This window comes from Monodelphis domestica, chromosome 1 (assembly GCF_027887165.1).
Source record: "Monodelphis domestica isolate mMonDom1 chromosome 1, mMonDom1.pri, whole genome shotgun sequence".
In the NCBI taxonomy this organism is placed as follows: Eukaryota; Metazoa; Chordata; class Mammalia; order Didelphimorphia; family Didelphidae; genus Monodelphis; species Monodelphis domestica.
In genome coordinates this window covers 736,303,276-736,330,153 of record NC_077227.1, presented here as the reverse complement: position 1 = coordinate 736,330,153, position 26,878 = coordinate 736,303,276, and the positions used below count along the sequence as shown (strand labels likewise).

Sequence of the window (26,878 nt, the reverse complement as noted above, 5' to 3'; positions counted from 1 at the left end):
CACCTATCCGATTGGCTGAGATAACAAGGAAAAGAGAATGACAGCTGCTGGAGGGGATTCAGGAAAACTGAGACACGAATGCACAGTTGGTGGAATTGTGAACTAACCCAACCATTCTGGAGAATAATTTGGATCCATGACCAAAGAGCATGAAATTGTGCATACCCCATGAAAGAGATCAAAGAAAAGGGGAGAGGGCGTATTTGTACAAAAATATTTAGAGCAGCTTTTTTGTGGTGGCAAGAAAAACAAATCAAGGGGATGCCCATCGATTAGGAAATGGCTGAACAAGTTGTGGCATATGATTGCAAAGGGATACTATCGGGCTACAAGAAATGATGAGCAGGTGGTTTCAGAAAAACCTGGAAAGACTTATATGAACTGAAGCAAACTGAAGAGAGCAGAACCAGGAGAACATCATTCACAGTGCTAGCAATCTTGTACAGTGATCAACTGTGAATGATTTAGTTATTCTTAGTAATCATCCAAGACAATCCCAAAGGACTCAGGATGAAAATTGCCATCAACCTCCAGAGTCTGAAAGCAGATCAAAGAATTCTTTGTTTTTTATTTTCTTTTTTTGTCTATATTTTCTTTCACAACATGACTAATATGGAAATATGTTTTGCATAACAACACATGAATAACCTATCATTGCTTGCCTTCTCAATAAGAGAGAAATTGGAGCTCCACATTTTTAAAAAGTTTAAATTGTTTTTACATACAATTGGAAAAAATAAAATATTTTTTAAAAGATTTCACGTCCCACAAACCCAATGTTAATTCATTGGATCCTCACAACAACCCTGAGAGGGAGGTGTTATTGTTACCCTTATAAATGATATCCTTCTAGAGCTATCCTTGTAGATGAGAAACTGCGGCAGAGAGAGAAGTGACTGACTTAGGGTCACACCGCTCATGTTTGAGGTAGAATTTGAACTCAGATCTTCTTGACTCCAAATTCCCTACTCTATTCAGCGCGCCACCAAGCCGCCTCCCTGTGTCCTTCTCCAACTATCCATCGCTCTCTATTGATCCTCTGTCACTGGAAGACTTCCTGGAAGAAATGGAGCTTCAAGCAGCAGAGGGAATCAATGGCTCCTCTAATGGGGAAAAGGCAGGATAGGATCACCCCTCCCCAAGGCGTTAGGACCCCTTCCCTGTACACACATGCGCACGCGCGCGCATGCGCCCGGATGCCGCCCCAGCCCCGCGGTGGGGAGTCCCTCCCACAGCAGTGGCTGGAGCCGGACCGAGGCTCAGCCCCGCGGTGTCTGCGTGCCTAATGGAGGCCCGTCTGGCCGTGATATCATCGGCTCCATGCTCGGCAGAGAACCTCTCCCCGATTCCAGGAAGGGCCGGGAGCCCGCGCTGGGATAAACAGAGCCCCAGTCTATTAGCGGCGCCCCTCCAGAAAGCCTCTTTTGTTCGCCCCCCCCCCCCTTCCCCGATGCTTTATTTGGATAAGAGGGAGGCCAGGCCCGCCAGCGTTTCAACAAAGACCACAATTGGGCATTGTAACGGCGGCCCGCGGCGCTGCTGGACCCCCCTGCCCAGCCCTGCCGAGGGCCCCGGCAAGGAGCGGAACGCTGGGGGAGCGCCCCTGCTGAACCACATCCACTCCTTCCCGACACACGCACACGCACGCCCGCACACGCGCACACAACAAAGGCTTTGTGGCAGCAGACACTGCCCTATTGTTCCTCCGGCCGGGGCTTCCCCCAGCCTTTCGGGCTCTCTCTTCCCCCTCCAAGTGTTTGGAGGAAAGAAGGGGGCGGCGGGGAAGAGGAGGGGAATCCCGGAGAGAAGCCCTTTCCATCCTTCGGGCTGGGGGAGAGCAAAAGTCCTGGGTTCAAGTACTGGCTGTCCGCAAACGTGGCGCAGCCCAGCGCTGGGACTCTCCCAATCCTCCACCAATGAATGCCGGAAGGACCTATCCTCTATGTCGGGCCCTGGGTTAAGCCCATGTCCTGGTCTGTTAAATGGGGCTCCTATTGGCCTAGGAGTGTTGTCGGGAACTTCTCCAGGCCTCAGTTTCCTCAAACGGAACACCGAGGGGTGGGAGGAGAGGTTAGGGGTGTCCTTTGTAGCTCTATAATCTAATATCCCAGAGAAATGCCAACGATTGTTCTTATTTCTACTAGAAATGTGAGAGGATCAAGAGGAAGGAGAAGGTGGAAGGGATGAGGAAGAGAAGAGCAAGAAAAGCACTGGGGGGGGCTTCCCTGCATCCCCACCCCCCTGTTCAGCCAGAGCCACCCGACCCTGCTTTATCCCCAGCTCGCATCTTCCCTGAGTGTTGTTTATGCCATCCCTGGCCCAAACCTGCACTTTCAACCATGTGGAAATTCCCTGGGCTCATGCAGGTCATCCAAGTCTGAAAGAATGGGGGCAGCTAGGTGGCTCAGTGCCTGGAGAGCCAGGCTAGAGATGGGAGGTCCTGGGTTCAAATCTGCCTCAGACACTTCCCAGCTGGGTGACCCTGGGCCAGTCACTTCACCCCCGTTGCCTAGCCCTGACCAGTTTTCTGCCTTGGAACCAACACAGATGGAAGGCGAGGGTTTAAAAAAAAAAGTCTGAAAGAATTGACCAAGACATCTTCTGAGGATCCCACAGCCAGAAGGTGATATCAGGATTTGAACTCAGGACTTCTCCCTAAGACCAGCCCTCTCTCCATCCTGGCTCAGAAGCTCTCCAGTGAGTTAGAGAATGTCAGAAGTGTTTATTTTTGGCTCAGAGGACCAGCTGCTACCTTCAGGCTGCCCACGGGGAATAGAGCAAGCAGGGCCGACTAACCTTGACTTCAGGCTCCCTCACTCGTGTTGACTGATGATCTGACAAGACCCCGCTCCAGAAGGGAGCTCTGGGTAGACCACAGAGGGACGAATTTCAGTTTAAAGGAAGAAAAAAGCTTCCCAACACTGAGAGCTATTCAAATGTGGCCTGAGCTGCCTGGATAGGGAATGAGCTCCCCACCGCTAGAGGTCTTCAAGCAGAGGTTGATACCATAGATGGGACTCCTGTACAGACACAGACTGGTCTAGAGCAGGGGTGTCGGAGCTGCATGGAGCCGAGACACTCCTAAGCATGGGCCAAACCAGATTCAAATGTGCTGATGATAAAAGAACTCTGTAGGCATGTAGCGATCGCCACGTTTATCTGAGTTTGCTACCCCTGACCAAGCTGCCCCATGACGGCACTTCCAAATGGGGCATTTTCTGAAGCCCCGGAGGATGGACGGACGAAGCCCAGGTTCAGTGTTCCATTATTGCTCCTTGACTCTTCCAGCCTCTCCCAGAAATGCCAGCTCTCAAGCAGAAAGAGACCTCATATACCACCAGATCCACTCCCTTCATTTTACACCGGAGTAAACTGAGGCATAGGAAAGGGATGGGACTGGGTCGTGGTCTTCGCTTGCTTGTTTCTTTGAATTCCCTCAGTACAGATTCAGGATGGTATTAGGGTCCCAGAGAAACATTTTTCTGCACTTAAGACAGATGAAGAGAGAAACTAAGGCTGACAGAGATGGAGAGACTTGTCCAAGGCCACTTGTGGAGTCGGGACTAGAACCCAGGACCCTGACTCCCCATGGAGCACACCTTCCAACTCATCTCATGGATGTGCCCTTGGAGGAGCCCTCTGTCCACTTCTTGGGGAGGAATGGTGAAATCGCCTTCTTTTGGTCCAAGACACTCCATTACCCAATGACTGCGTTCCCAGGGGAAGGGAGATTCTGTAAAGACAGGAAGCCTGAGACTTGGGGGAGCAGTGAGGAATCGGGTCCCTTTAGGCTGCCAATTTGCCTTGCTCTGGAAGGAGATGCTCCCCGGCTCACAGTGGAAGGCAAGATGGGACATGGGAAGGAGGACCCCGTGGAGCTTTCGTGGCTCCGTCTGAAATAAACTCCTTTACACCTCCAATGCAAGGGCTGAGAACTCCCCCAAAGGGACGATTGGGGAATGCCAGCCCCCTCCTATAACATTCCCTCCTCACAAGGCTAAAAAAAATTCCATCTGAAGCTTTGGTTCTGCCAGAAAAGCCCACCTGGGCCTGCTCCCCGGCCCAGCCGGCCCAGCTCAGAGCGTGTTCGTGGGGCGGTGAGGAACAGCCCTGATTTAGTGTTTGGGAGCGAAAATAAACACTCGAGGTTTTATGGCTTTGCCCCAGTTGGCCCCTGCTTTCTTTTCCAGCGGCCACTCAATCAATTCTTTCATTCACACCCGACAGGGAACCCTGAGGAAGTTTGCCTGGCAAAGCCCCCAAAAGTTCACGGAGTGTTTATTTGGGGGGTGCAGAATGGAAAGTGTGACGTTTCCTCTGGTCGGAGTACAGGCTCGGGCTCGGCTTCCTTCTGTCTCCCCTCTTGGGTGGGTTAGCGTTCCATGTCACCCCCTTCCTCCAATCAGTTTCTTTTTTCCTCTGGCCTCAACTGCCCTGAGCCAAAAGAGAAAAGCCCAGCAGCCTCGGCGGCTTTGCCCTGCATTCCTCACCCTACACCCGTCTCACTGTCCCTCCTTGGCTCACACCGCTCGGGAAGGTGAAGTTCCATTCGGGATCCACTGAAGGTTGGGGAGGAGAAGACGGCTCCATTTTCCTTCCTTAAACGTTCATCTCAGCCTCGCCAATCCTATGGCAGAAGTCCAGCGGCGCTGGGGTTCACCTTCCTCTTTTACTGAAACCCCAAACAGAATGGCCCTCCCTGTGGGGCCCCTACAACTCCCCACTGCCAGGGTCCCACCGAATTGGACAGAAGTGTCTCCGAGGAAGGGGCGCAAGCTCAGCAGGCCATAGGACCACAGGACCAGAGGCTGGAATGGGAATGGGTCCTGGAAGTCATCAAATCCAACCCCTATCATTTTATAGATGAAGAGCTTGCGGTCCAGAGCAGGAAGAGACTGAGTCATGAGCACACAATTATTATTTTTTTAAGCTTTTCTCTTCTGTGTCAGAATCAGTACTGTGTATTGGTTCCAAGGCAGCAAAGCAGTAAGGGTCAGGCGATGGAAGTGAAGTGACTTGCTCACGTCACAGAGCTAGGAAATGTCTGAGGATTCCAGATTGGAACCCAGGACCTCCTGTCTCCAGACCTGGCTCTCAATCGACTGTGCCACCCAGCTTCTCCCAGGGCACATGATTATTTTTTCACCTCAAGATGTGTTTTGTTTTTTTCTTCATTTTATTGCAATAACACATTTCCCCACAAGTTTTCCAAGGTTACGTGATTCTTGTTGTCTTGTCTCCTCTACCCTCCCCACTCCAGGCACCCAGTTAAAAAAGGCAAGAGAAAGGGTTGAAGCTGGGGTTCACATGGGTGACCCAGTCACTGTCACCCAGCCCTGTGGTGTTTGCTCTGAGCCCAAGAAACTCAGCATAGCCCAATACACACACAGCCCTCTCCCAGGGACACACAGACCATCTGGAAATAAGGACACGGGCGCAATGAGAAAGCCAAACGAGATCGAAGCCCCCCACCCAGGGCTCTCCCTCTTGTCACCATACTCAGCTCTGAATTCCTTCATCTAATGGTGATGAAACACCTACATGCAGAGGGCACCCGCCAGGCACCAGAGAGGATGCCAGCTTCAGAGAGGGGCCCATCCATGTGTCCAGCCAAGAATAAGACACCAACACGGAGAAGGAGAATACATCCTCAGGGCTTCAGAGAGGTCTGAGAGGGAAGAGATGGCAGAAGCACGGAACAAGGGCCAGTTTGGGCAGTATCAGCTCAGAGGTCTAGACTGTCCCTTCTTTCCTATGCTCTGTTGTTCAAAGTAGCTGTGTGACCCTGGGCAAGTCCCTTCACCCTGTCTGCCTCAGTTTCCTCACCTGTAAAATGAGCTAGGGAAATAAATGACAAGCCACTCCAGTATCTTTGCCAAAAAGAGTCAGACACAACTGAAATGCCTGAACAACAATAACAATAAAGGTTGCCTTGGAATGGGGAGAGGCCGGTGCCCTGGGTAGGTATCCTGGCAGTAGCGGAGACATTCCCCCTAGCCACACATTCCTGTCTCTCCCTTCCTCGTGGATGAGAAACCAGTTTGGGCCAAGGATAGGATCATTGGATCATAGGCTTAGAGCTGGGGAGAGAAAGGGCAAGAAGTCCGCCAGCATGTTCAAAATGGCAAAGAAAATGGAAGGAATGTGGAGTCGGGGTTATCGGGGAGCAGACCGTGGGCCAGAGAGACCATTCAGAGCCTCTAAACACTGTCCTTATCACCCTCCATCCATCACCAGGGGCAATGGGAGTACCAGCAGCTGCCCCAAGGCGATTCACCTATGGATGCCAAGAAACATGCAAAAAGTCGTTAAATGGTCTTCGCTATCACACGCACGCACGCCCAATAATCCTAGACAACTGTCTGCCTTGCCACATCGAGTCCCCTATAGGTCATTACTTACACACGAGGAAAGCCGAAGGATGATATCCCACTTGGAGACCAATCCCCACAAAGAACACAAAGAAAAGGCAAATGTACCGCCCTCCCGACGCCCTACCAGGAACCCTTCTTCACCTTCCCTCCAATTGAAAGAACCTTCTGCTCATCCTTGACTGCCTCCTGTCATCTTCCATTCTCTAGCTTTGGTGAAGACCATTCACTATGCCTGGAAACCCTTTCTGGTCTCTGCCTATTGGACTCCTGTTTGGCCTTTGAGGCCGAGTTCATGTGCCTCCTCTTTCATGAAGCCTTCACTGACTCTCTTCTCCATTCCCCAGATAAATTATCTGAGAATAATAGCTATAGGGATGGAAGGGCTCTTTGGTGGCCACCTGGTCCAACCCATACAGGAAAAGAATCCCACTATGACATACCCAACAAGTAGTCAGCTCATCTCTCTGCTTCTTTGAAAGACCTCCAAGAAGGGGAGCACCACTTCCTCTTAAAGCAGCCCCACTCCCGACATCCACACTAAATTGCCCTCTTTTTCATTTCCACCCATTGTCCTTGGTTCAGCCCTCTTGGAGCCAAACAGACAAGTCTGAAGTCCTTCAAGAGTAAGCCTGCCCCCTACATCCTCACTTTCTTCAACACAGCTTCATATAAAGTATAATTTCATAAAATACATATAGCATACGACTTCAAGGTCCTTTGTCATCCTGGCTGCTCTCCTTTAGCTCATCAACATCCTTGGTGAGCACAGGTAAAGCACCAGGCCTGGAGTCAAGAAGATCTGAATTCAAATCCAACCGTGGACATCTACTAACTGTAACCCTGGGCAACTCATTTCACCTTTGATTGCCTCCATTTCCCCATTTATAAAATAGGGTCACCTACCTCCCAGGAGATAATAATTATAAAGCACTTAGCAGAGGGCCTGGCAGGTAGTAAGCACTTTGTTATTGTTATTATTCTTATTCTTAAACCACATCACCCAGAACTAGGTACAATACTTTGACAAGGAGAGAATATAATGATTCCATCCCTTCCTCATTCCTAAAAGCTCTTATTATTATTCATATAGATATTGTTGTTGTTAGTATGAAAGTCCAATATCCCACTAGCTTTCTTGTCTGCCTCATCCCACTGCTGACTCAGGCTAAGCTTGCTGTCCACTAAAATCCCCACATCTTTTTCAGAACGCTTGTTGTTTCTCCAAGCCTCCTCCATCCTATACTTGTAATAATGATTTTTTGTATTAAAGTAGACGTCTTATCCATAATGAATTTCATCTTTTAGATGCAGTCAGATGCTTAAGCCTGTCAACATTCCCTTGGATCTTGGCTGTCATTCAGTGGGTTAGCTGCTCCTCCCACCTCTAGGTCATACGTAGATCTGATAAGGATATTTTCTATAATTGTATTATATCTATATAACAAATATGTAATATATTAAGTATTTAAATATAAATATATGTTTATTAATTATAATAATAAAAAGATCAAACCACCCAGGACCAGGCAGGAGTTCCCTGGTGTACTCCACTAGAGATACCTCCTGCATTCTAAACAAATGAACCAATATCACTGACTCCGAATCTAACCATCCAACCAGTTCTAAAACCATCTAATTGATATCCCTTCATCTTTTCCCTAAGAGTTATATCAAAATTTTTGCTAAAATCTAGGCAAGTTTTAGGTAGATTACTTCTATAGCACTGCCCTCATCTCCTGGTTTAGTAGTCCTGATCAAAAAGGAAATGGGGTTAGTCTGGCATGGCCTGCTCAGTACGAAGCCCTGCTGGGTCTCTGTAATCACCGCTTCCCTTTCTAGACGTTCACCAACCATCTCTTTAATGACTTGTTCTAGAATTTTGCCGTGACTTGAAGTCTAGTTCACTGGCCTAGAATTTGCAGGTTCTATTCTTTTCCCTCTTGGGTTTTTTTAAAGTATATTTGATTTATTCCAAACTTAGCACTATATAAAATGGACATTTCCACATACAGAGTAGAAGAAAGAAATATATTTGAAAAGGCCTTTTTTGAAAGTTAGAACACATCCCCATCTCCAGGCTTGTGGTAACTCTCCCATTTTCCATGATCTTTCTAGTTTTGGAAAGCTCTAATTGTTGTTTTCCCTGACTTCAAGTCTGTTTGCCTCTCTGTGATTCCCCCAACCCCACCCCAATCCTCCCACTCTCCTCCTATTTCTCTCCCCTGTGGCCAGGCAGAACAAAGCAAATCCTTCTTCCATGTGTCAGTCTTCATGTCCCCCACTGAGCCTTCTCTTCTCCAGGCTTCCTTCCACCAATCCTCATCTGGTAAGGACATGAGTCCTTTCATCATCCTGTTTGCCTCCTTCAGCACATTCCCAAGCTTACCAATATTTTTCCCCAAATGTATGCCCAGAGCTGAACCCCACATTCCAGGGCAGAGAATAAGCAGGTCTCCAGAGTACCTTTTTCTGGCCTAGAATCTGGAAGACCAAAAAAGCTCCATCCTTCCTTGGATGAGGAAGACTCGGTTCTCAAATGGGAAAGAGCAAAGGGATAGAGGAGAAAGATGACCTAGTTGCACCCAGCTCAGGAGACCAGGTTCCTCTGTCCCACTTGCAGAGCCTCTCCCTGGCTCGCCAAGGAGCCTCTCTTTCCTGCCTAAGGCTCATCCTGCTGGTCCTCCCCCATGGCTAGGCTGAAGTAACCTTTAGCTCATGGAGGGATGAAGGAACAAACTACTTTGTCTTCTTGATCAAGGCTTAACCCAGACTCAGTCTAGAGAGCAAACTGATTCTCCAGAGTCTTGAGGGATAAGCTGGGTCTCAACTTCTCCATAAGTCTCACAACTCACTTCATCTGACTCCTGGCTACTTTCTTCCTTTGAATGAACATGCACACACACACACACACACACACACACACACACACACACACACACACACACACACACAGAGCATGCACGCACCTCCCTGGTGACGGCTCATAAATCTCCAAATGTGCCCAGGGTGCTGGAGAGCGTGCTCAGGGCCAAGAGAGCGGAGGGCTAATGGGATCATCAGTCACAGCCTGACAGTTCCCGGGCTGATGAAATATGGCTCAGCACGGGGACAGGGGAGGGAGGGCAGGCAGGCGAGAGCCAACAGCTCCCAGGAACTTCCTCCAGCTGGGGTGAAACTTTCTCCAGCCAGCACATTCAGGGCCCCCTACCCTGTCTTCCTGAAGCCTGTGCCACTGTACCTTCCACCCTTATCACCTTCTATGCTAAAGTCCCAGCCCTAGCCAAGGATGCTGATTCTCAGAGTGAGTCTCAAGACAAAAGAGAGCTACATATAAGCCCCTACTGGCTGCTCCCCATTCTTCTCCCCTTCTCTCTTCCTACCTGTGACAATGACCTCCTTTCTCATTCATGCAAAGTCACCAACTCCTCTAAGGAATCAGGACAGATAGATAAATGACTACATAGCTAATAGACCCACTCTGTACTGTACTGTCACTGGCCCATGACTTTTGAAGGTGTCATATATTCATATATTCATTCATTCATTCAAATAGCATATATTAAGTGCCTACTATGTGCAAAGCACTCAGTGCCTTTGGGTGTCCTATTCATTCGTTTGCTTATTCAATTAGCATTAAGCTGGTGCCTACTATTTCCAAGGCACTTGGGTATGCCCTATTCCTCATTTGGTACCAGAAGTTCAGAAATGAAAACCAATGTAATCTTAGCCATTACCTAATCGCTAATCACAAACATACATAGAGCATGCGTGTACCATGCATGTAACATATATATAGCATGTTTTGGGGTTTGTGAAGCCCTTTAATTACATTCTTATTTGATCTCCCAACAATCCTAAGAAATATGGGGTTCTATTATCCACCTACATATCCCATAATCCCCAAGATGTCTAGGATAGGGCTTCTGAACTCCAGAAAGAAACAAATACTCAAAACCCCCAAACTTTTAGGCCAAATACAACCCTGAAGGAGGAAATTAGGCTGGACCTAAAAGCAACAAATCTCTAGTTTCCTTTCCTCTCAAAAAAAAGGCAGATTTCCTAGGACCTGTCTTAAGGGGAGCAGCCCAACACATCAGACTTCTCTTCCATTTGCTTTCCAAGAAGACATCTCCCAGAAGAGCTTTTCTGCCCACAGTTCCTGTCCGCTCACTCCCAAGGTAGGCCCCAGGGATCCTGTACCTACCAGAAAAGCTGTCCTTATCCATGGCCTGCAGATCTCGTGCCTGGTACATGTAGCAGCGGAGATGATAGCGGTTCCCATCTTCATGGAAGGAAAAAGAGGAAAACGAGGGTGAGCACCTGGGTGTGGCTGCTGGGCTGAAGTTCAGAGGGCTTAGGAAGTGGGAAGTTGGACCCAGGGGCCCTTCCAGGTCTCTAATATTCCAGGATCCTGGGTTCTCGTGATCGAGGGAGGTAATATAGCTGGCCAGGGGAGACAGAATGTCTCTGCAATAACTTGTAATAAATGGTTAGGTGTTATTAACACAAAGATTCATGTACTCATCCACATATGTGCAACCAGATACAGGAAGACACAAGGACCCAGAGACCAGGTCCTCCATCTCCACACTCAGATACACAAACAAAAGGATACAGACATGTTCATCCAAGTAAAACAAAGACCCACAGACACATCCACAATCACACACACACACACAGAGATACATAGAGATGCTCCCATTCACACACACCTACAGAGACACAAAAATTCAGGGTACATCCATGCCTTTCCAGATACACACGGATCCACAAACACGAGTTCCCTTCATAGCTTCTCCCCTGCCTTTCCCTTTACTATATAGATGGCCCAAGATCACTTACAGTCAAAGATGCAGGAAATCGTAGGCCTGTTGACTCCAAAGCTTAAGGTAGAGACAGATTTAGAATCCTCACTCTTGTCATCCACCACACCACCCTATGGGAAGGAAAAGAAACAGGGCACCCTGAGACACGCTGAGGCTCCATGTCTGGCTCCTCAGGACACACCAACTCCCAGAGACAAGGTCCATCAGATCCGTCTCTGAAAATAGACCTTGGTCCCAGAGGAATTCTCAAATCTCACCTGAAAGGGACCTCTGACACCATCTTGTCCAGTCCACAACTGAACAAGAATCCCCCCTGCAACATCCCTGCTTGAAGACTTCCATCCAGTATAACCTCTCCATTTTATAGATGAGGAAAACAAGGCCAAGGCAAATAAGGGACTCACCCAAGGTCACACAGCAAGGAAGTGACTTGAACCCAAATTGCTAATGCAATCTTGGGCTACATTAAGAAGGATAGCTTTCAGGAACAGGAAGCTAGCTGTCCCACTGTTCTCTGTCCTCCTCTAATCTCTGGATTGTGTTCGGAACTGGGTACAACTGGTTAAGACAGTCATTGAGAAGTTGAAAAGCATCCAGAAGAGGGACGCAAGAAAGGTGAAGGGGCTTGAGTCCATATCATACATGAATCCACTGACACACTAGAGCTCTTTAGCATGGAGATGAAAAGAATGGGGAAGGGAGCAATGAGAGGATAGACTATTTGAATAAGTCTTCATGTGGAGGACAATCAGCCTTGTTCTCTTTGGTCCCAGAAGGCAGAAGCAAGCAAATTTAGGCCAAATGTCAGGGAAAACCTCCTAAAGATGAGAGCTGGGTGACCGTGGAATGGGCCACTCCCCAGGTTATGGGTTTCTGTTCCTCAGACATCTTCCAGGAGAGGCCAGAGGAGCACATGTCAGCTAGGTTAGAGTGAGAATTCCTTTGATATAAAAGTCAGAACAGACTCTGCTGAGGTCCTTCCAACTCTTGGCATCTCTGCTTCAGTCTCCTGACTCCAAGTCTATTGCCTTTACACTCTCCCCAGAGTACTAATCCAGGTCTCATTCTGCTCCAATATCTGACTATGATTGTTCATTGTGCTACTCCCCTGTGCTAAAGTCTTCAATAGCTCCCTATTATCTATAAAAAGAAAACCCAAATGTTTCAGTCTTGCACCAAAGGACTCCAGCAATCTAAACTGCTTTCCAGGCTCATCTCCTCCTCCACTCACACAAATTCCTCACCTCAGGCAGGCAGGTTCCCTAACTACCTCATGAATACATACAATCCTACCTCTAGGCCTTTGCTTTTCCATCAGCCTCCCTTTCTGCCCAAACTTTATTCATCTTTCTAGGCCTAACCTTATTCCCACTTCCAGGAATCCTTCTCTCACCAGTCTCCTTCCTTTCTCTTCTCTGGCTCCCCACAGTCCACTGCTTCATGGAATCTCATCTCCCCAGGCATGAGATTCCCCAAGGACAGATGGAAAATCATTTCTTCTCTCCTCTCTTCCAGAGGACCCAGCATACAGGAGGTGCTCAGTCAACTGGTGGGGGAGACTGCAAGGAACCCTGGCCCACAGTCACCTTCTTCTGTGCCCACAGTTAACTCACTCTGACCTGGCCAGGCCCCAGTTCAGGAGTCAGAAAGTCAGAGAAGGTTAGTGCTGGCAGCGACCGTGGCGATGATGTAGTCCAACGCCCTCCTTATCCCCAAATGGAATCTGAGATCCAGCCCTTGGACCAGGGGTGCAGCCCAGAGCTAAGAAAGGGTGTCCAGGGCAGGATCTCCCGGAGGTAACAACTCATGGCAATGCCCCATCCTGAAGACTGGGCAGGATCCCATTCAATGAAAAGTTTGACAGGATTGTTCCCCACTCCTTGGAAGGACGGGGAGGCCAGTCCCACCCCAGCCCAATCCAGGGCTGCGCTAGAGGCCGCCTGGCCCCACCAGCATCCCGACGGGAGCACTAAATCTGTCAGGCTAATTGCCTTCGGAGCACGCCAGGTCAACCCAAGCCAGCACTCCCTGGCCGGGCCTACCCCGGCCTCCCCTCCGCTCCCTGCTGTGGTCCTGGTGTGTGGGCTGCCTCTGTCTAAGCAGAAAATGAGGGAGGAGAGGGGAGGGATCCAGTCAAGGCTGCCAGGGCTCCCTGAGGCCTGGAAGAGATTGGGCATCCAATCATGGGGGTACCAAGTTCCCCCCAATCCTGTCCCCCTCCCATCCTCAGCTCAGGTAGCCGGACAGACTCAAGAGGAGACAGAGAAGGAAACGAGACAGCTAGAGGTAAAAGGCACAGGAGCAGGGCCAAGCATGCAAGAGAAAAATTCAAGAAACTGAGGACCAGAGGCCGAGAGGAACGTGTCCAAAGACAGTATACTGGAAAACTGTGAGCACTAAGGAGTAACAGAGGATAGAGGAAGATGGAGGGAGGATGCAGCTGGCCAACAAGACCCAAGTGAATGCCCAGAAGGGAGGACAAGGGGGCAGAGTTTGGCTTTTTCAGGCTTCACTCTTCCCCTACCAGCCCTCGGACCCCAAACCCCAGATTTCCCCAGTTTCCACGAGGGGGGCTCTGGGCCAGAGGCCAGAAAGTGCCTGGTGTGTCTTTCTGCCCTTTGCCTACAGTAATTCACATCTGGACTGGCACTCGACATCCTCGGTCTTGTACCACCCACCCAATCAAGCGCTTTCTCTAGTCCCCAGATAGCTGCTATCTCCCTCTCCTCCAAACGCCTTTGGTGGACTTCTCTAGGTCAGGTACTAATAGACCCTCTGTAGAGGCAGGGGCTGGGTTCTATGTGGGGTCTGGATCCTCGGCCTCGAGCCCAGTGTCCAGCACCCCATATATGCAGAATACAGGACCAGGAATGAAAGGAGTGGAGTGGCATCGGCTCAGCCCAATAGTGAAGCTGCATTATGAAGTTCTGATTTTGGAAGGTTGGGGATGCACCCGTCTCACCCCTTATTTTCTTACTGCCAGCTACTAAGCTCCTTCCTACTGATCCACTCTAGGCTGAGGAGGGTGAGCATCACCACTCAGTCACAGGAAACCCCTCTCTCTCTCTTCTAAGGTGTCTCTTTGGCTCACATTTCCCCCAAGCAGCCAGAGGAGAGTTTAATAGATCTCTCCTGCAAGATTACCTGGAGTTCAGGCAGTAAGGTGGCTCTGTGGATAGAGATCTAGGCCTGGAGATGGGAGGTCCTGGGTTCAAATCTGACCTCAGACACTTCCTAGCTGTGTGACCCTGGGCAAGTCACTTAACCCCCATTGCCTTGAAACCAATACCTAATGTTGATTCTAAGACACAAGTTAAGGTTTTTAAAATGGTTACCCTGCGTTTGGGGTTTGAATTTCCCTTTCAGTTCTTGTTGGGATAAATAGAGGACTAAGTATTAACAAGGGCAGCAAATATAGTGTCAGGAGAGGCATGGCGTATGACAGTGATGAGAAGCCATACATCGCTAGCAAAGCTAACCACCGATAACCCAGGGCCTGGCGTGGAGGTAGCCAGCCGTGGCCACCATCAGTACAAGCCAGTTCATGGGAGCGAATCTTACCTTACCAAATCCGAAACTTCCAAGTTAAGGAATTATCAGGCTCAAACATCTGCAGGTAGGAAGAAATGACTTCCTCATTGTCAGAAGGCCCTGGCTGCCATCTAAGTGCTCTTGGGAATACCCCCCCCACCTCCTCTCATTGTCTAAACCCCAAGAGCTTCAGATAATTGTTCTACGCCATCCCTGCCCAAGGGAAACAAGGGTTCTGTGTGATTTCAAACACACATTCACGTAAATATGCAATATGTATGCACACACATGCAGAGTATTGTGGCTTAGAGTGCCAGACTCAGAGGCAGGAAGACCTGGGTTCAAATCCCACCTGGGATCCACACATTCTCTGGGACCTGCATTGTTACCGGATTTTTTTCCCTAGACCCGCCATGAAACCCTCGATGGAGACAGGGTGTTTGGACATGGCCAAGCTGGAGCTGTGCTTGTCTAGGGAAGGGGGGTGAGTTTTCTTGATTTCTCAATGGCCATTCAAGTGGGCAGAGCCTTGTGGAAGACACTGACCCCAAATGTCAATGACAGCCGCTTATAGGATTTTCTTGTTACTAGAATGTAAGCCCTCTGAAAGTAAAGAGTATTCTGTTTTTATATCCCTGACTCTGGTACCTGGTACAAGAAAAAGGAATGAACCAATCAATCAATGAACAGCAGAACAGAAAAAGGGAAGACGGTCCACCAGGATCTGGTTAGTGTCCATCCTCCTGGAAGGTGGAGAAGTGGCACAGCGACACCTTCAGGTGAAAGGTAGTATTGCATCCCAGCTCTATGTCCACTGTAAACAATGTGGACAAAAAGGAAGGGAAAGGTTCTAGATTCTTGTAGGCAGAAAGAGTAGGACAGGTTTAGGTGGGCAGTGTTTGGTAACAATCAGTCGATGGATTAACACTTGTTAAGTCCCCACTATGTGCTAAGTGCTATAAATAATAGTGGGAAGTCCTCAGTATGTGTCGCAAAAATGCTCTCAGTTCTGTCAACCACAGAAGTCCCCTGAAAGTGGGTCATCCTCCCCCCACCTTAATTCCTTCCTCCTCTAACAGTTTTCAATCGAGTCCATTGTGGGAGTCCTGTCATATGCAGTTCAACAAACGTATATTAAGTGCCTACTATGAGCAAGTGCTGAGTTTGCAAAGACCAAAATGGAACAGTCCCTGCCCACAAAAAGCTTATACACTACTGAAGGAATATATGAGTTAATATCAGGAGAGAGAGAGGGGTAACAACCTGGGGCATCACTTGGCCTTCCCCATCATATAAGGGGCTTCCTGAGGGACACAGGTATCCCAGCTCTCTTCCTCAGACCCAAAACACGCATGTCAGTGTGGAGGTGTGACCAGAACTGGGCTCTGAATGAGGCGGGGGATTCCAAGAAATTCTTACCTCCATTCATTCTCCAGACTTTTCCTCCTCCTAGCAATCCAAGCCCTCATCCTGAGACATCAGAAGCTCCTTTCCTGCTTGGTGACTCCCTTGCAGGAATTACTGCTTCAGGAAGGCTCCAGCCCTCCCTTCACTCATGCCTCAACTAACCTCTGGACTTCTCACTCACCAGCCTCCTTCCCCTTCTGAGCTCCCCTTTATGCGCTGTCCTTACTTCTTGGAATATAAGCTCCCAGGGGGCAGCTGGGTAGCTCAGTGGATTGAGAGTCAGGCCTAGAGATGGGAGGTCCTGTGTTCAAATCTGGCCTCAGACACTTCCCAGCTGTGTGACCCCGGGCAAGTCACATTGCCTAGCCCTTACCACTCTTCTGCCTTGGAGCCAATACACAGTATTGACTCCAAGACGGAAGGTAAGGGTTTATAAAAAAAAAAGAAAGAAAAGAATATAAGCTCCCTGGGAGCAAGGACTGCCTGGCTAGCTTGTTTTTGCAACCCCAGCACTGGGTACAGAGTAGTTCCTTTATGGCCTGCTTAGCTCTTATTCCACTCCAGTGGGCATGCTGGACTCTCTAGAGAAGGCTTTCCTTTCTAACTATTGAGCGAGACTGTCAGAGATGTCATAGAAGGGATTCCTATCAGAGGATGAAGTGGACAAGATGACCTCTACAGTCCCATCCTCCTGGGAGTCTCTGTGGACACAGATGGACCGTGGAAGAGACCAGAGCCCCAGCTTCCCCTCCCCGGAGCCAGGGGTCAAGTTCACCAAGGAAGACTTCCTTTTGGGTGCCCTTCACTTTCATTTTCAGAAAAGAAGGGGAAAAAGCAAAGAACAGACCCAATAGGAGCTGCCTCAGTGCTCCAAGGCTTGTTTAGTTCTGGGCTGAGGCCTCTGGATACCGTCCCTCACCCCAACCCAGCCCAAGCCTGGCCACAACCACAAGCTTTCCTCCCTGCTCCCTGCTAAGCCTGTGGTAGACAATGATGGCAGGGTCAGTGGCAGGGCAGGGGGAATGGAATGTAGAACCCCAGACCAAGGGGATCAAAAGCAGAAGCCAGGGGGAAAGAGGGGCAGAGAACAGGGTTCACAGAGAGAAACAGAGTGCCATAGTCCTACGGGTTGGTGTGTGTGCCTCTGTAGAGATGTTTGAATTACATCATTTGTACCTATGAACATGTATGCATGTGTGTGTTCATATATGTGTATATATCTAAGTATACGGATGCCTACGTGTGCGTGTGTGTTAGATGGTACATTGGATAGAGTGCCAGGTCTGAGTTCAAATCCAGCCTCAGACACTGACTAGCTATGTGATCCTGGGCAAGCCACTTAAAACTCTGTTTGCCTCTGTTTCCTTGGGTTAATAAGAACGCCTACCTCCCCGGGTTATGGTGTGGACCAAATGAAATAATAATCCAAGAGCATTAACAGAGTGTCTCACACATAGTGTTATATAAATGTTGGCCATGCTGCTAATGATGATGATGTATCAATGTATGCTGACCCCTTGCCTCAGATGCCCAGGCTGTACTTCCTCATCCTAAGTTTCTATTAAAAAATATGGACTAGGGGGCAGCTGGGTGGCTCAGTGGATTGGGAGCCAAGCCCAGAGGCAGAAGGTCCTGGGTTCAAATCTGACCTCAGACACTTCCTAGCTATGTGACCCTGGGCAAGATGCCTAGCCCTTACTGCTCTTCTTTCTTGGAACCAATACAGTATTAACACTAAGACAGAGGGTAAGGGTTTAAAAATAGATATAGATATAGACATAGACATAGACATAGACATAGATATAGATAGGGCAGAGGATAAACATAGGAAAGAAATGGGCTCCTTCTTATCTGATGGGAGAAAAATAGTCCTTGCCCCTTGCAAGCCTATACTCAGATGGAAGAGGCACAGCCTATGCCATCAGGGTGCCTCTGATAAGGTGAGAGAAACCCAGGCACTGCCCTCAGGGGGCCTGTGGTCTAATGGATCCCCTACAGCCTCTCACTTTCTAGTCTTTCCACAAATATTCAATGGCAAAGACATTGATATTAAAAATCCAAGCAAAAGGAGAGCAGTGTGTCATCAGAGTTTCCAGAGGCACTAGAGAGATCCCCATGGTCCAAAATGGCTACAGAGAGGTCATACCCAAGGGAGGATTCTAGTTCTGGGTCAGGACTTCTGATAAAAGTCTAGCAGGCAATGGACAAGAAGGTAAGGGGAGAGGAGCTCCATTTTCAACATAACTTGGGAAGGGGGCGCCTTCTCTGGACCCTTGTTCCCAGCAGCCTTGGGTGGACAGCACAAGCCAGAGCTCTCCAACAACCCTGCTTTTCTACTGGGGCCCCTGCCCACCCATGAACACAGGCTGCTGGGTGGAACTGAGTTCTGGACAGAAAGGAGCCCAGAGCAGAGAGCCAACCCATGAAAAAATGAGGACACCAAAGGATATAAATATTTTTCATATAAATATATGAACATATAAATAGTTTTCAGAAGAAGACATCAAAATTATTGACTAGAGAAATTCAAATTAAACCAATTTTAGCAGATTGGCTCAATGGTGAAATAAATGATGATGCATTCATCATCAGAACATGATGAAATGAATATGACCATAAAGAAAAATGTTGAATGTTGGAGGAGATGTGGAAAAAATGGGACACTAATGCATTGTTGGTGGAGTTGTGAATTGGTCCAGCCATTCTGGAGAGTAATCGGAATCTATGCCCAAAGGGCCTGAAAATTGTACATAGCCTTTGGTTCAGTGACACTAGATCAATATACCAAAGAGATCAAGGAAAAGGGAAAGGCCTTATGTATGAAAATAATTGGAGATTGAAGAGATGCCCATCAATTGGGGAATGACTGAACAAGTTAGATTGTATAGTTTTGATGGAATATTATTATTGTTCTATAAAAAATAACAAGAGGGGTGGTTTCAGAAAATTTCGAGACTCATATGAACTGATACAGAGTGAAGTGAGCAGAACCAGAAGTGTACACAGTATCAGCAATACAGTAACAATAATCAACTATGAAAGACTTAGTTACTCTGAGCAGTACAATGGTCCACCACAATTCCAAATGATTCATGATAAAAAAAAAAATTCTACCTCCAGAGAGAGAACTGCTGGACTCTGAGTACGGATCACAGCAGATTTTTAAATTTTATTTTTCTTGCTTTCTTGTTTTGCTTTCTTTGCAACATAGCTAATTTTGAAAAGGCATTTTTCATGATTTCATGTGTATATGGGTATCATATTGCTTGCCTTCTCGATGGATGGGGGAGGGTCCAAAAGAAGGGAAAGAACCAGAATTTCTTAGAACAAATGTTAAAAAGAAAAAAAAATTTAAGTGAGGCCATGGAGCAGCTGCTGAGCTGACAGATCGTAGATTGAAGGAGTATCAGAGGAGCATAGATCCAGATGGCAAAGAGAGGCCTCAGAGGCCATCCAAACCAATCCCTCTCTTTTTTTTTTTTTTAACTCTTACATTCTGCCTTAGAATCGATACTATGTATTGGTTCCAAGGCAGAAGAATGGTAAAGGCTAGGCAATGGGGTGAAGTGACTTGCCCAGGGTCACACAGCTAGAAAGTGTCTGAAGGCAGATTTGAACCTAAAACCTGATGTCTCTAGACCTGGCTCTCAATCCACTGAGCAACCCAGCTGCCCCCCTCCCTCCTTTTTTTACAGACGAGGAAACTGAGGCCCAAAAATTAGACACCAAAAAATAAATACAATTACCATATATATTAGTGTGTACTTAATTCTGGCAATAGCTACATGCAAAGAATTTCTATTTATGAATGTGTGCATAATGAAATCCAAGTGTACACACATACAGCCCCCCCCCAAATGTACACATACGCTTCATGTAAACTTTCCGGGCCACAGAGGCATATACACACACCCCAAATTCAAGGCTGGGACATCAATGAATCTCCAAGCTTTGGTTCCAAGCCTGGCCTACCCAGGGGATGTTAGCAGGTGCTCTGAGGCTCCATCATCTCACTCCAGTTTAGCTCAAAATAATGGGGAGGCAGGGATGCTCAAGGCCAGAAATTCCAACATGGGCCCCACAGCTGAAGACTCTTTCATTCCTTTTCTGCTCAGCCTGAGGCTTCTACTATCTCCCCAGAAGCAGAGGGGCCTTGAGGGCTGGGTAAGTTAGAGTTGAGGGGAGCTCCCCCAGTCCTCTGTCCAGCAGCTCCTTAGAGCCTCCACACAATCCATTGATTCTCCTGCCTCGATTCAGCTGGCCTCAGAGATGGGACAGCAAATGGGTCACTGGGAGAAAGTTGCCACCTTGGCAAAGAGACATGGGGAGAGGCATGAGACAAGGAAGACAAGCAGGCAGAGGCCATCTCCCCCTTTAAACCAAAAACTTCCTAAGGACAACTCTTTTTTTCCCCCACCACTGAGTCTCAGAGACCACATATTGGATTCACTGGGAGACTAGAGGTTTCAGAACCCAAGTCTTGTCTCTATCAATAGACTAAAGTCAAGGGTCATGGTTTCCCTGTGGTCCCCCCTCCTCTAGGCAGAGCAAACCATCTTCCTCCAGCAAGGGCCACTTATAAGCCAAGTGACCCTAGACAAGTCACTTCCCTTGTAGAATGAGGGAGCTGAGCTCCTTCAGCTCTTGGCCTCTGATCACTCTGACATCTATCTACTCTAGGGTCTCCTGAAGATGCCTGAGAGTGGAGATGAGTAAGCCAGGTTTCCTCAGGCAGCAATTTTAGCCTCTGGTTCTTTCCCTTGGCACAATCAAGTCCTCTGTTCCCTCCTAGGTGGGCAGAAGGCCCGGGAGAAGGGCAGGGGTGTTGCAGAAGGCTCTGGCTTGGGCTCCCCCATAAGTGCTCCTGGGAACACAGGTCCCCCCGCCCTCCGCTGCCTACCCTCCTCTCCTTTCCTGAGCCCCGAGTGCCTCAGAAAGCTATTCTGAGCCGTCCCTCCCAAGACAAATGGGCCAAGAAAAGAGGTCGGACTCTGGAAAATCCAAGGGCATAGGCGCTGGCGTAAGCCAGAGGAGACAGTCTAATTCCGTGAGCTCATCTGGTGCAGTCACTAGAGTTGACTTTCCCAGGGAGCCCTGAATGTCAGGCAGAGGGGTGGCTGGGTGGGATCAGGAGGCAATGGAGAGGGCGTGGGGGGAAGAGGAGGAGACGGGAGGCAATTTGCTATAATAGTGGCTTTGTGCTCCGCTCCCAGGTTCTTTGGGAATGCCAGGAAGATTATGAAACCCGGTGTCTCTGGGAACGCCAGGATATTAGCTGGAAAAAGAATAATACTCCAATAAAATAATGCTCACGATGGAGACTGCAGACGATTACCGTTGGCCCAAGGCTGGGAGCCAAGGCCTCCTGCTCCGAGAAGGGAGCCAGTAGGGTGGGGATGAGGGGAGAGGGCCGAGGCCGCATGTGTTCATTACCAGACAGGGTCTGCCGTCCAAGGAGCTGTCTTCACGGGGGGACAGGAAGAGCCAGGCCCCGAAGCTCTGCTCTGCTCGGCCCGGCTCGAGAGAGGAATACGTGCTGGGGAAGAGGAAGTGGGCACGTGGACATTAAGGGCAGGGGCCCCAGGAGTCCCAGTCCGACTGTGCTCAGACCAGGCTGGGTGCCCAGGGGCCAAGGCCATCATTCGGGGGCCCCCCATCCATCCGGGGACCCAGAAAGCCTAACTCTCCGTCACTCCCTATGGCTCATCTCTCAGGGCATCCTCAGTGGAGGCGGCAAATAAGGGCCCGTCACCTTGTCTTCCTCTCTAGATACTGTGAGTTTACACGGACCATCCGCTATTGGCTCTCTCTATGACCATAGGCAAATCCCTGATTTCTCTGGGCCTCAGTTTCCCCAGCTATAGATTAAGGAGGTTGAACTATACTGTCTCTTGGATCCCTCCCAGATCTACACCACCTAACCTTTCTGAGCCTCAGTTGCTTGGTCTGTAAAATGAAGGAATTAGACAAGAGCCTCCTAAGGCTCCTTCCAACTCTAAATCTCTGTCCTTAAAGCAATAAGCACCGTTGTGCCTCAGTTTCCTCATATATAACTTAAAGAACTGTGGCTGGGAGTGAGGAATAGGATCCGGGGCTCATGGCTAGTTACTCCGAAACCATTTGGATTTTCACAGAGTTGAAAATCTTCCTGAAAGCTCTCCCATCCCTCCAAACTTTCCTCCCGGCGTATGTCTAGTCTGATGGCCACAATGGGCCTCCCTTTAGTCGGTGAGTTTCTCTCGGGGGTCAATATCACTTCTTAGTGTCCCATCCAAAGATGGAGAGAGGGTGGGGCTGGAGAGGCCATCATTCTGGATGGTAAAACTGGACAATTCATAGCTTCCTAGAATGTGAGAGCTTAGAATGGGGAATGTCAGACGGGGAGGACCCTGGGAGGGGATCTAGTCTAGCTCTCTCATATTAAAGAAGGGGAAACTGAGTCACAAAGTAAGAACCTGACAGACTACGGTCTCAAGAAGTAGTAGCAGACTGAGGACTTGGATCTAAGCTGATTATCCACCCTCAGTCCAAAACGTTTCTCACTAAACCATGAAGTCTGGCCCCCAATTCCAATCTGTATCTATTTTTAAATCATTTTTTCACTCCCATACTTGGAGATCAATTGTCCTGTAGCGCCACTCCAGGGATGTGGCTCACAGTGAATCAGGGACTGCCCCAAGTCACACAGCTTCAATGAAGAAGTTGGGGTGAAAAACGTCCACTCCATCTCCCCAGTTTACTGGTCATTCCACATTCTAGACCTGTTTGGGTTCTAGAGTGCATTTCTTCTACACGCTCATTTGTGCATGGGTTCCGCGGGCATTCACAATTTCTCCCTCAAGCAGAGCACAGGAAGAGATCCCACGCCAATCAGATTGGGAGCTCTGCAGCCCCTGAACATCCTGGGCAAGGCTGGGAGATCTAACGTTTAAATTTCTTTTTAATTTTAGGGGGAAAAAAGTTGAGTCTCGGTTTCTCTGAGTAATGGAAAAAATACTGGATCCGCAGATCTGGGTTCGAATCTTGTCTCTTCTATTTATAACTTGTGTGACCTTGAAAGAGAAACCTCTTCATTTCTGAGCCTCAGTTTCCTCATCTATCACATGAACTAGATGACCTTTCAGTTCTCATAATCCATATTCTATATTCTCATTCTTCTTCGATCTCTGACATTCCACGTTCTAAAATCCTTCCCAGTTCTGACATTCTGTGCTCCGAGATCCCTGCCATCCCCAAGGAATACAAGCACTGGACCTGTAATCAGTGGAACTGGGTTCAAATCCCACTCCCTTCCTACTGTGTGAACAGGGACAAGTCACTTAACCAGAGACTCCGTATCTGCAAAATGGTGGTAATAAAGATAGCGGCCATTAAGAGGCTAACCAAGCGCATGTCACTAAAGCCGTCAGTCGTTCACATCTCTAGTTTGCATTTTCTCCTCTGGAAATGCCTAGAGGGTGTCTAAGTTGGGTGAGATGGTGGAGAGAGTACTTGGTCTAGAGTCAGAAAAACCCAGCTTCCTGAGTTCAAATGCAGCCTGTGTGACCCTGGCCGAGTCACTTCATCCTATTGGCCTCGGTTTGCTCATCTGTAAAATGAGCCGGAGAAGAAAATGGTCAAACGATCCAGGGTCTTTGCCAAGAAAACCCCCAGTGGGGTCCCAAAATGCCAGACATAAGAACTGAAGAACAAAAAGTATAACAGAACTACCTCTGGACTTTCCCTTCAGGATCATCAGATATTCACATCCTGAAGCATGCAGCCGTCTTCTGCCCACACCTTCCCACCCACCTCGGAGCTGCCCACCTACCAGGGCTCCTTCAAGCGCAAAGACAGCTGCAGCACCCGTCCGCTCCAGGGGTTCCATGCGGCGGCGCCATCGGCGACGGCGGAAAGCGTCTGTCTTCCGGTACTCCAAATGGAACTTCCAACCAAAGAGAGAAGCATATTCCCAGCCTTCGCCCTCTGTCTCTGCCTTTCTGTGCTGCAGGGAAAGAAATATAACATCTGTGAAATGGGCACATTGCCACCCGATCAATTAGGGCATTCATCTGTTCCCTGACACCATTCCTACTGCCTCTAGGACCAAACACAAACTCCCCAGTCTGAGCCAAGCAGCTTTCCAATATTATTATACATGACTCCATTTTACATACTCTATGGTGCAGCCAAATGGATTTTCTTGATTTTCTCATTCATGATACCCCATCTCCCACCTCTATGCCTTTGTCCAGGCTGTACACCCACTCCTTCCTCACCACTACCTCACAGAATCAACTACTGCCTTCAAAACTCAGCTCTAAGTCTACTTTCCAGAGGAGAAGCTTTGTTTATTTCCCTCACCCACCTCCCATCTCTTCATATAGAATAAAATAGGGAGAGGGAGCTGCTCTTGAAGCCAAGAAGACCTGGGTTCAGGTCCCACCTCCGCCTGGGAAGCTCCCAGGGCTCTAAGAGAAGGTGCCAGTCTTCACTGGAAAGGGGAGATTCCTCATCTGGCATCTCCTTACACTAATGAAGTCACCAGCCCAGCTCCTCCCTGCCTGTATCTTATAGACGTTTTATAAATGCCCACAACTGACCACGGTATCCCCCCCACCCCCCGCTAGTCTGTGAGCCTCCTGGCAGAAAGTCTGGAGCACAGCAGCCACCTCAGAAATGCCTGTTAATGGACAGATGAGGAAACTGAGGTAGGCAGGCTCTCCCACAGGCACACAGCCACCAGATCTCTGTCCCTCGCCTGTTGATTTGGTTGCCCCTCTACCATTCTCTTCCCTGCTGATCCCATTCAGAGAGGGGAGATGGGAAAGTGTCCAGCAGACATCGTCCTTGGAGGGAAAGGGCAGGGGGGTAAAGCAATGGCCATTTAAGCAAAAATAAAAACTACAAGTCCCCGTTTCCCCAAGAAAAGTTCCAGAAAAGAAGGGGGGCTGGAGGGGACAGAGCAGGAGGCAGGGACTGGCAGAGTAGAAACAAGTCTGAACTTAAGAGTCAGGAGATGAGGGGGCAGCTGGGTAGCTCAGTGGATTGAGAGTCAGGCCTAGAGACAGGAGGTCCTGGGTTCAAATCTGGCCTCAGACACGTCCCAGCTGTGTGACCCTGGGCAAGTCACTTAATCCCCATTGCCTTACCACTCTTCTGCCTTAGAGCCAATACACAGTATTGATTCCAAGACAGAAGGTGAGGGTTTAAAAAAAAAAGAGAGAGTCAGTAGATGTGCGTTCTAATCTGTGTGATACAAACAAGTCAAGTAGCCTTTCTGAGCCTCTCTCCTCATCTGTAAAATGGGGAGAATGGCACCTGTTCTACCTCCCTCACAGGGCAAGAATTCTGTCAGCCTTGAAGGACCTTTAAGATGAGAGTTGTTGTGATGAAGCACTCAGGAGGCTCTCGGGCCTCACTACTCCCCTTCCCCCTCTCTCCCACCCTTTAAACTCCAGATCCTGTGGAGGCATCCAAAGGAAGACACCAGCAATGCATATACATACAGCGCTCACCTCCACCACCACCACCTTCAAGGACTCATAGAGGGAAGACCTCAGCCAGCCAACAAGCATTAATTAAATTCCTTGTCATCGTTTGGTTTTTCAGATGTGTTCCATTCTCCGTGACCCCAAATGGGGATGTTCTTGGCAGATAAACTGGAGTGGTTTGCCATTTCCTTCTCCACCCCATTTTATAGATGAAGAAACTGAGGCAAACAGGGTTAAGTGACTTGCTCAGGGCCATACAGCTAGTTAGCGCCTGAGGTCAGATTTGAACACAGAAAGATGGCCAAGAGGATGTCCCAAAGTTGGTGGCTCCTCTACGAGGCCAGGAGCCCCCCAAGGACAAGAGGCCACCTCTTCTGCCCCCCCCTGCCCCGTGCTACTTTCCTGGCCACCTCATCATGGCCCTACCCTCCTCCAGCTCCACCAGAAACTTGGATCCTGCCCCCATTCTGGGACCCCAAACTCAGACAGGAGAGCCTCTGCCCTATCTTGGCAGGCCCTGGCCCCCGTTTGCCTTTCTGACTGGCACCTCATCTACCAAGCCCCACACAGTGCCCGTCTCTGTGCCTATGTAGAAGGCACCACAGAAAAGCTCATTCCCTTCACATCCCGCTTCCCTGCATCTCCTTAGAAGCCCCTTGAGGGCAAGGACTATGTTGACTGCTTGCATTTGCACCTCCAGAGCTTGGCACAGTGCCTGGCACATCACAGGGGCTCAGTAAGCATGTCCAGCTGTCTTTTTCTCCACCCACCTATCCTATGGCCACTGATCTCTTTTCTCCCCATCATTTATCGACTAATTCTCCCTAATCTAATTGGCCATCAGCTATCACCCAGCGCTCCTGTCCACCTGACATCTTTGTACCCTTGTATTTGGCTCCCTCTGTCCAATGATGCCTCCGTCCCCTTCTCGACCTCTTCATCTACCCATCCGTCCCCTCGTCTAGCGCTCGCTCCCCTAGCGATCTACCTGGGTCCTATTCAATAAAGGCTCTCTGACTGGAAACCTGGGCATCTGAGCCCCTTCTCCAGCCCTGTGGCAGCGCGAGGGGGCCGGGGCTGGACGCCAAGCCTTCCCCTGGCTCTCCCTTGGCCTCACCTTCATCAGAGCCTCCATCTGGCTGATGTCTCTCCTTCGCAGACGTACCCAGCGCCGCCGTCGGCTGGTGTGATACATCTTCTCGGCTGGAACCCAGTGCTTTGGCTTACGGTCCGGCGGGATCGTCAGGCCGTATTCCCAACCTGGAGA

General features: G+C 49.0%; 1 protein-coding gene across 16 annotated transcripts in view; it reads right to left on the bottom strand.

Moving 5' to 3' along the window:
* DYSF (dysferlin) overlaps positions 1 to 26,878 on the bottom strand; it is a 279,243-nt gene that overhangs the window by 119,218 nt on the left and 133,147 nt on the right. For all 16 annotated transcript variants that reach the window (XM_056814043.1, XM_056814044.1, XM_056814045.1 and 13 more), the window contains 4 exons: positions 26,729 to 26,871; positions 23,949 to 24,122; positions 11,217 to 11,310; positions 10,579 to 10,656 (listed from right to left, as the gene is read on the bottom strand). In XM_056814043.1, coding sequence (XP_056670021.1) covers positions 10,579 to 10,656; positions 11,217 to 11,310; positions 23,949 to 24,122; positions 26,729 to 26,871 — 489 coding nt within the window. The remainder of the gene's footprint in view (positions 1 to 10,578; positions 10,657 to 11,216; positions 11,311 to 23,948; positions 24,123 to 26,728; positions 26,872 to 26,878) is intronic.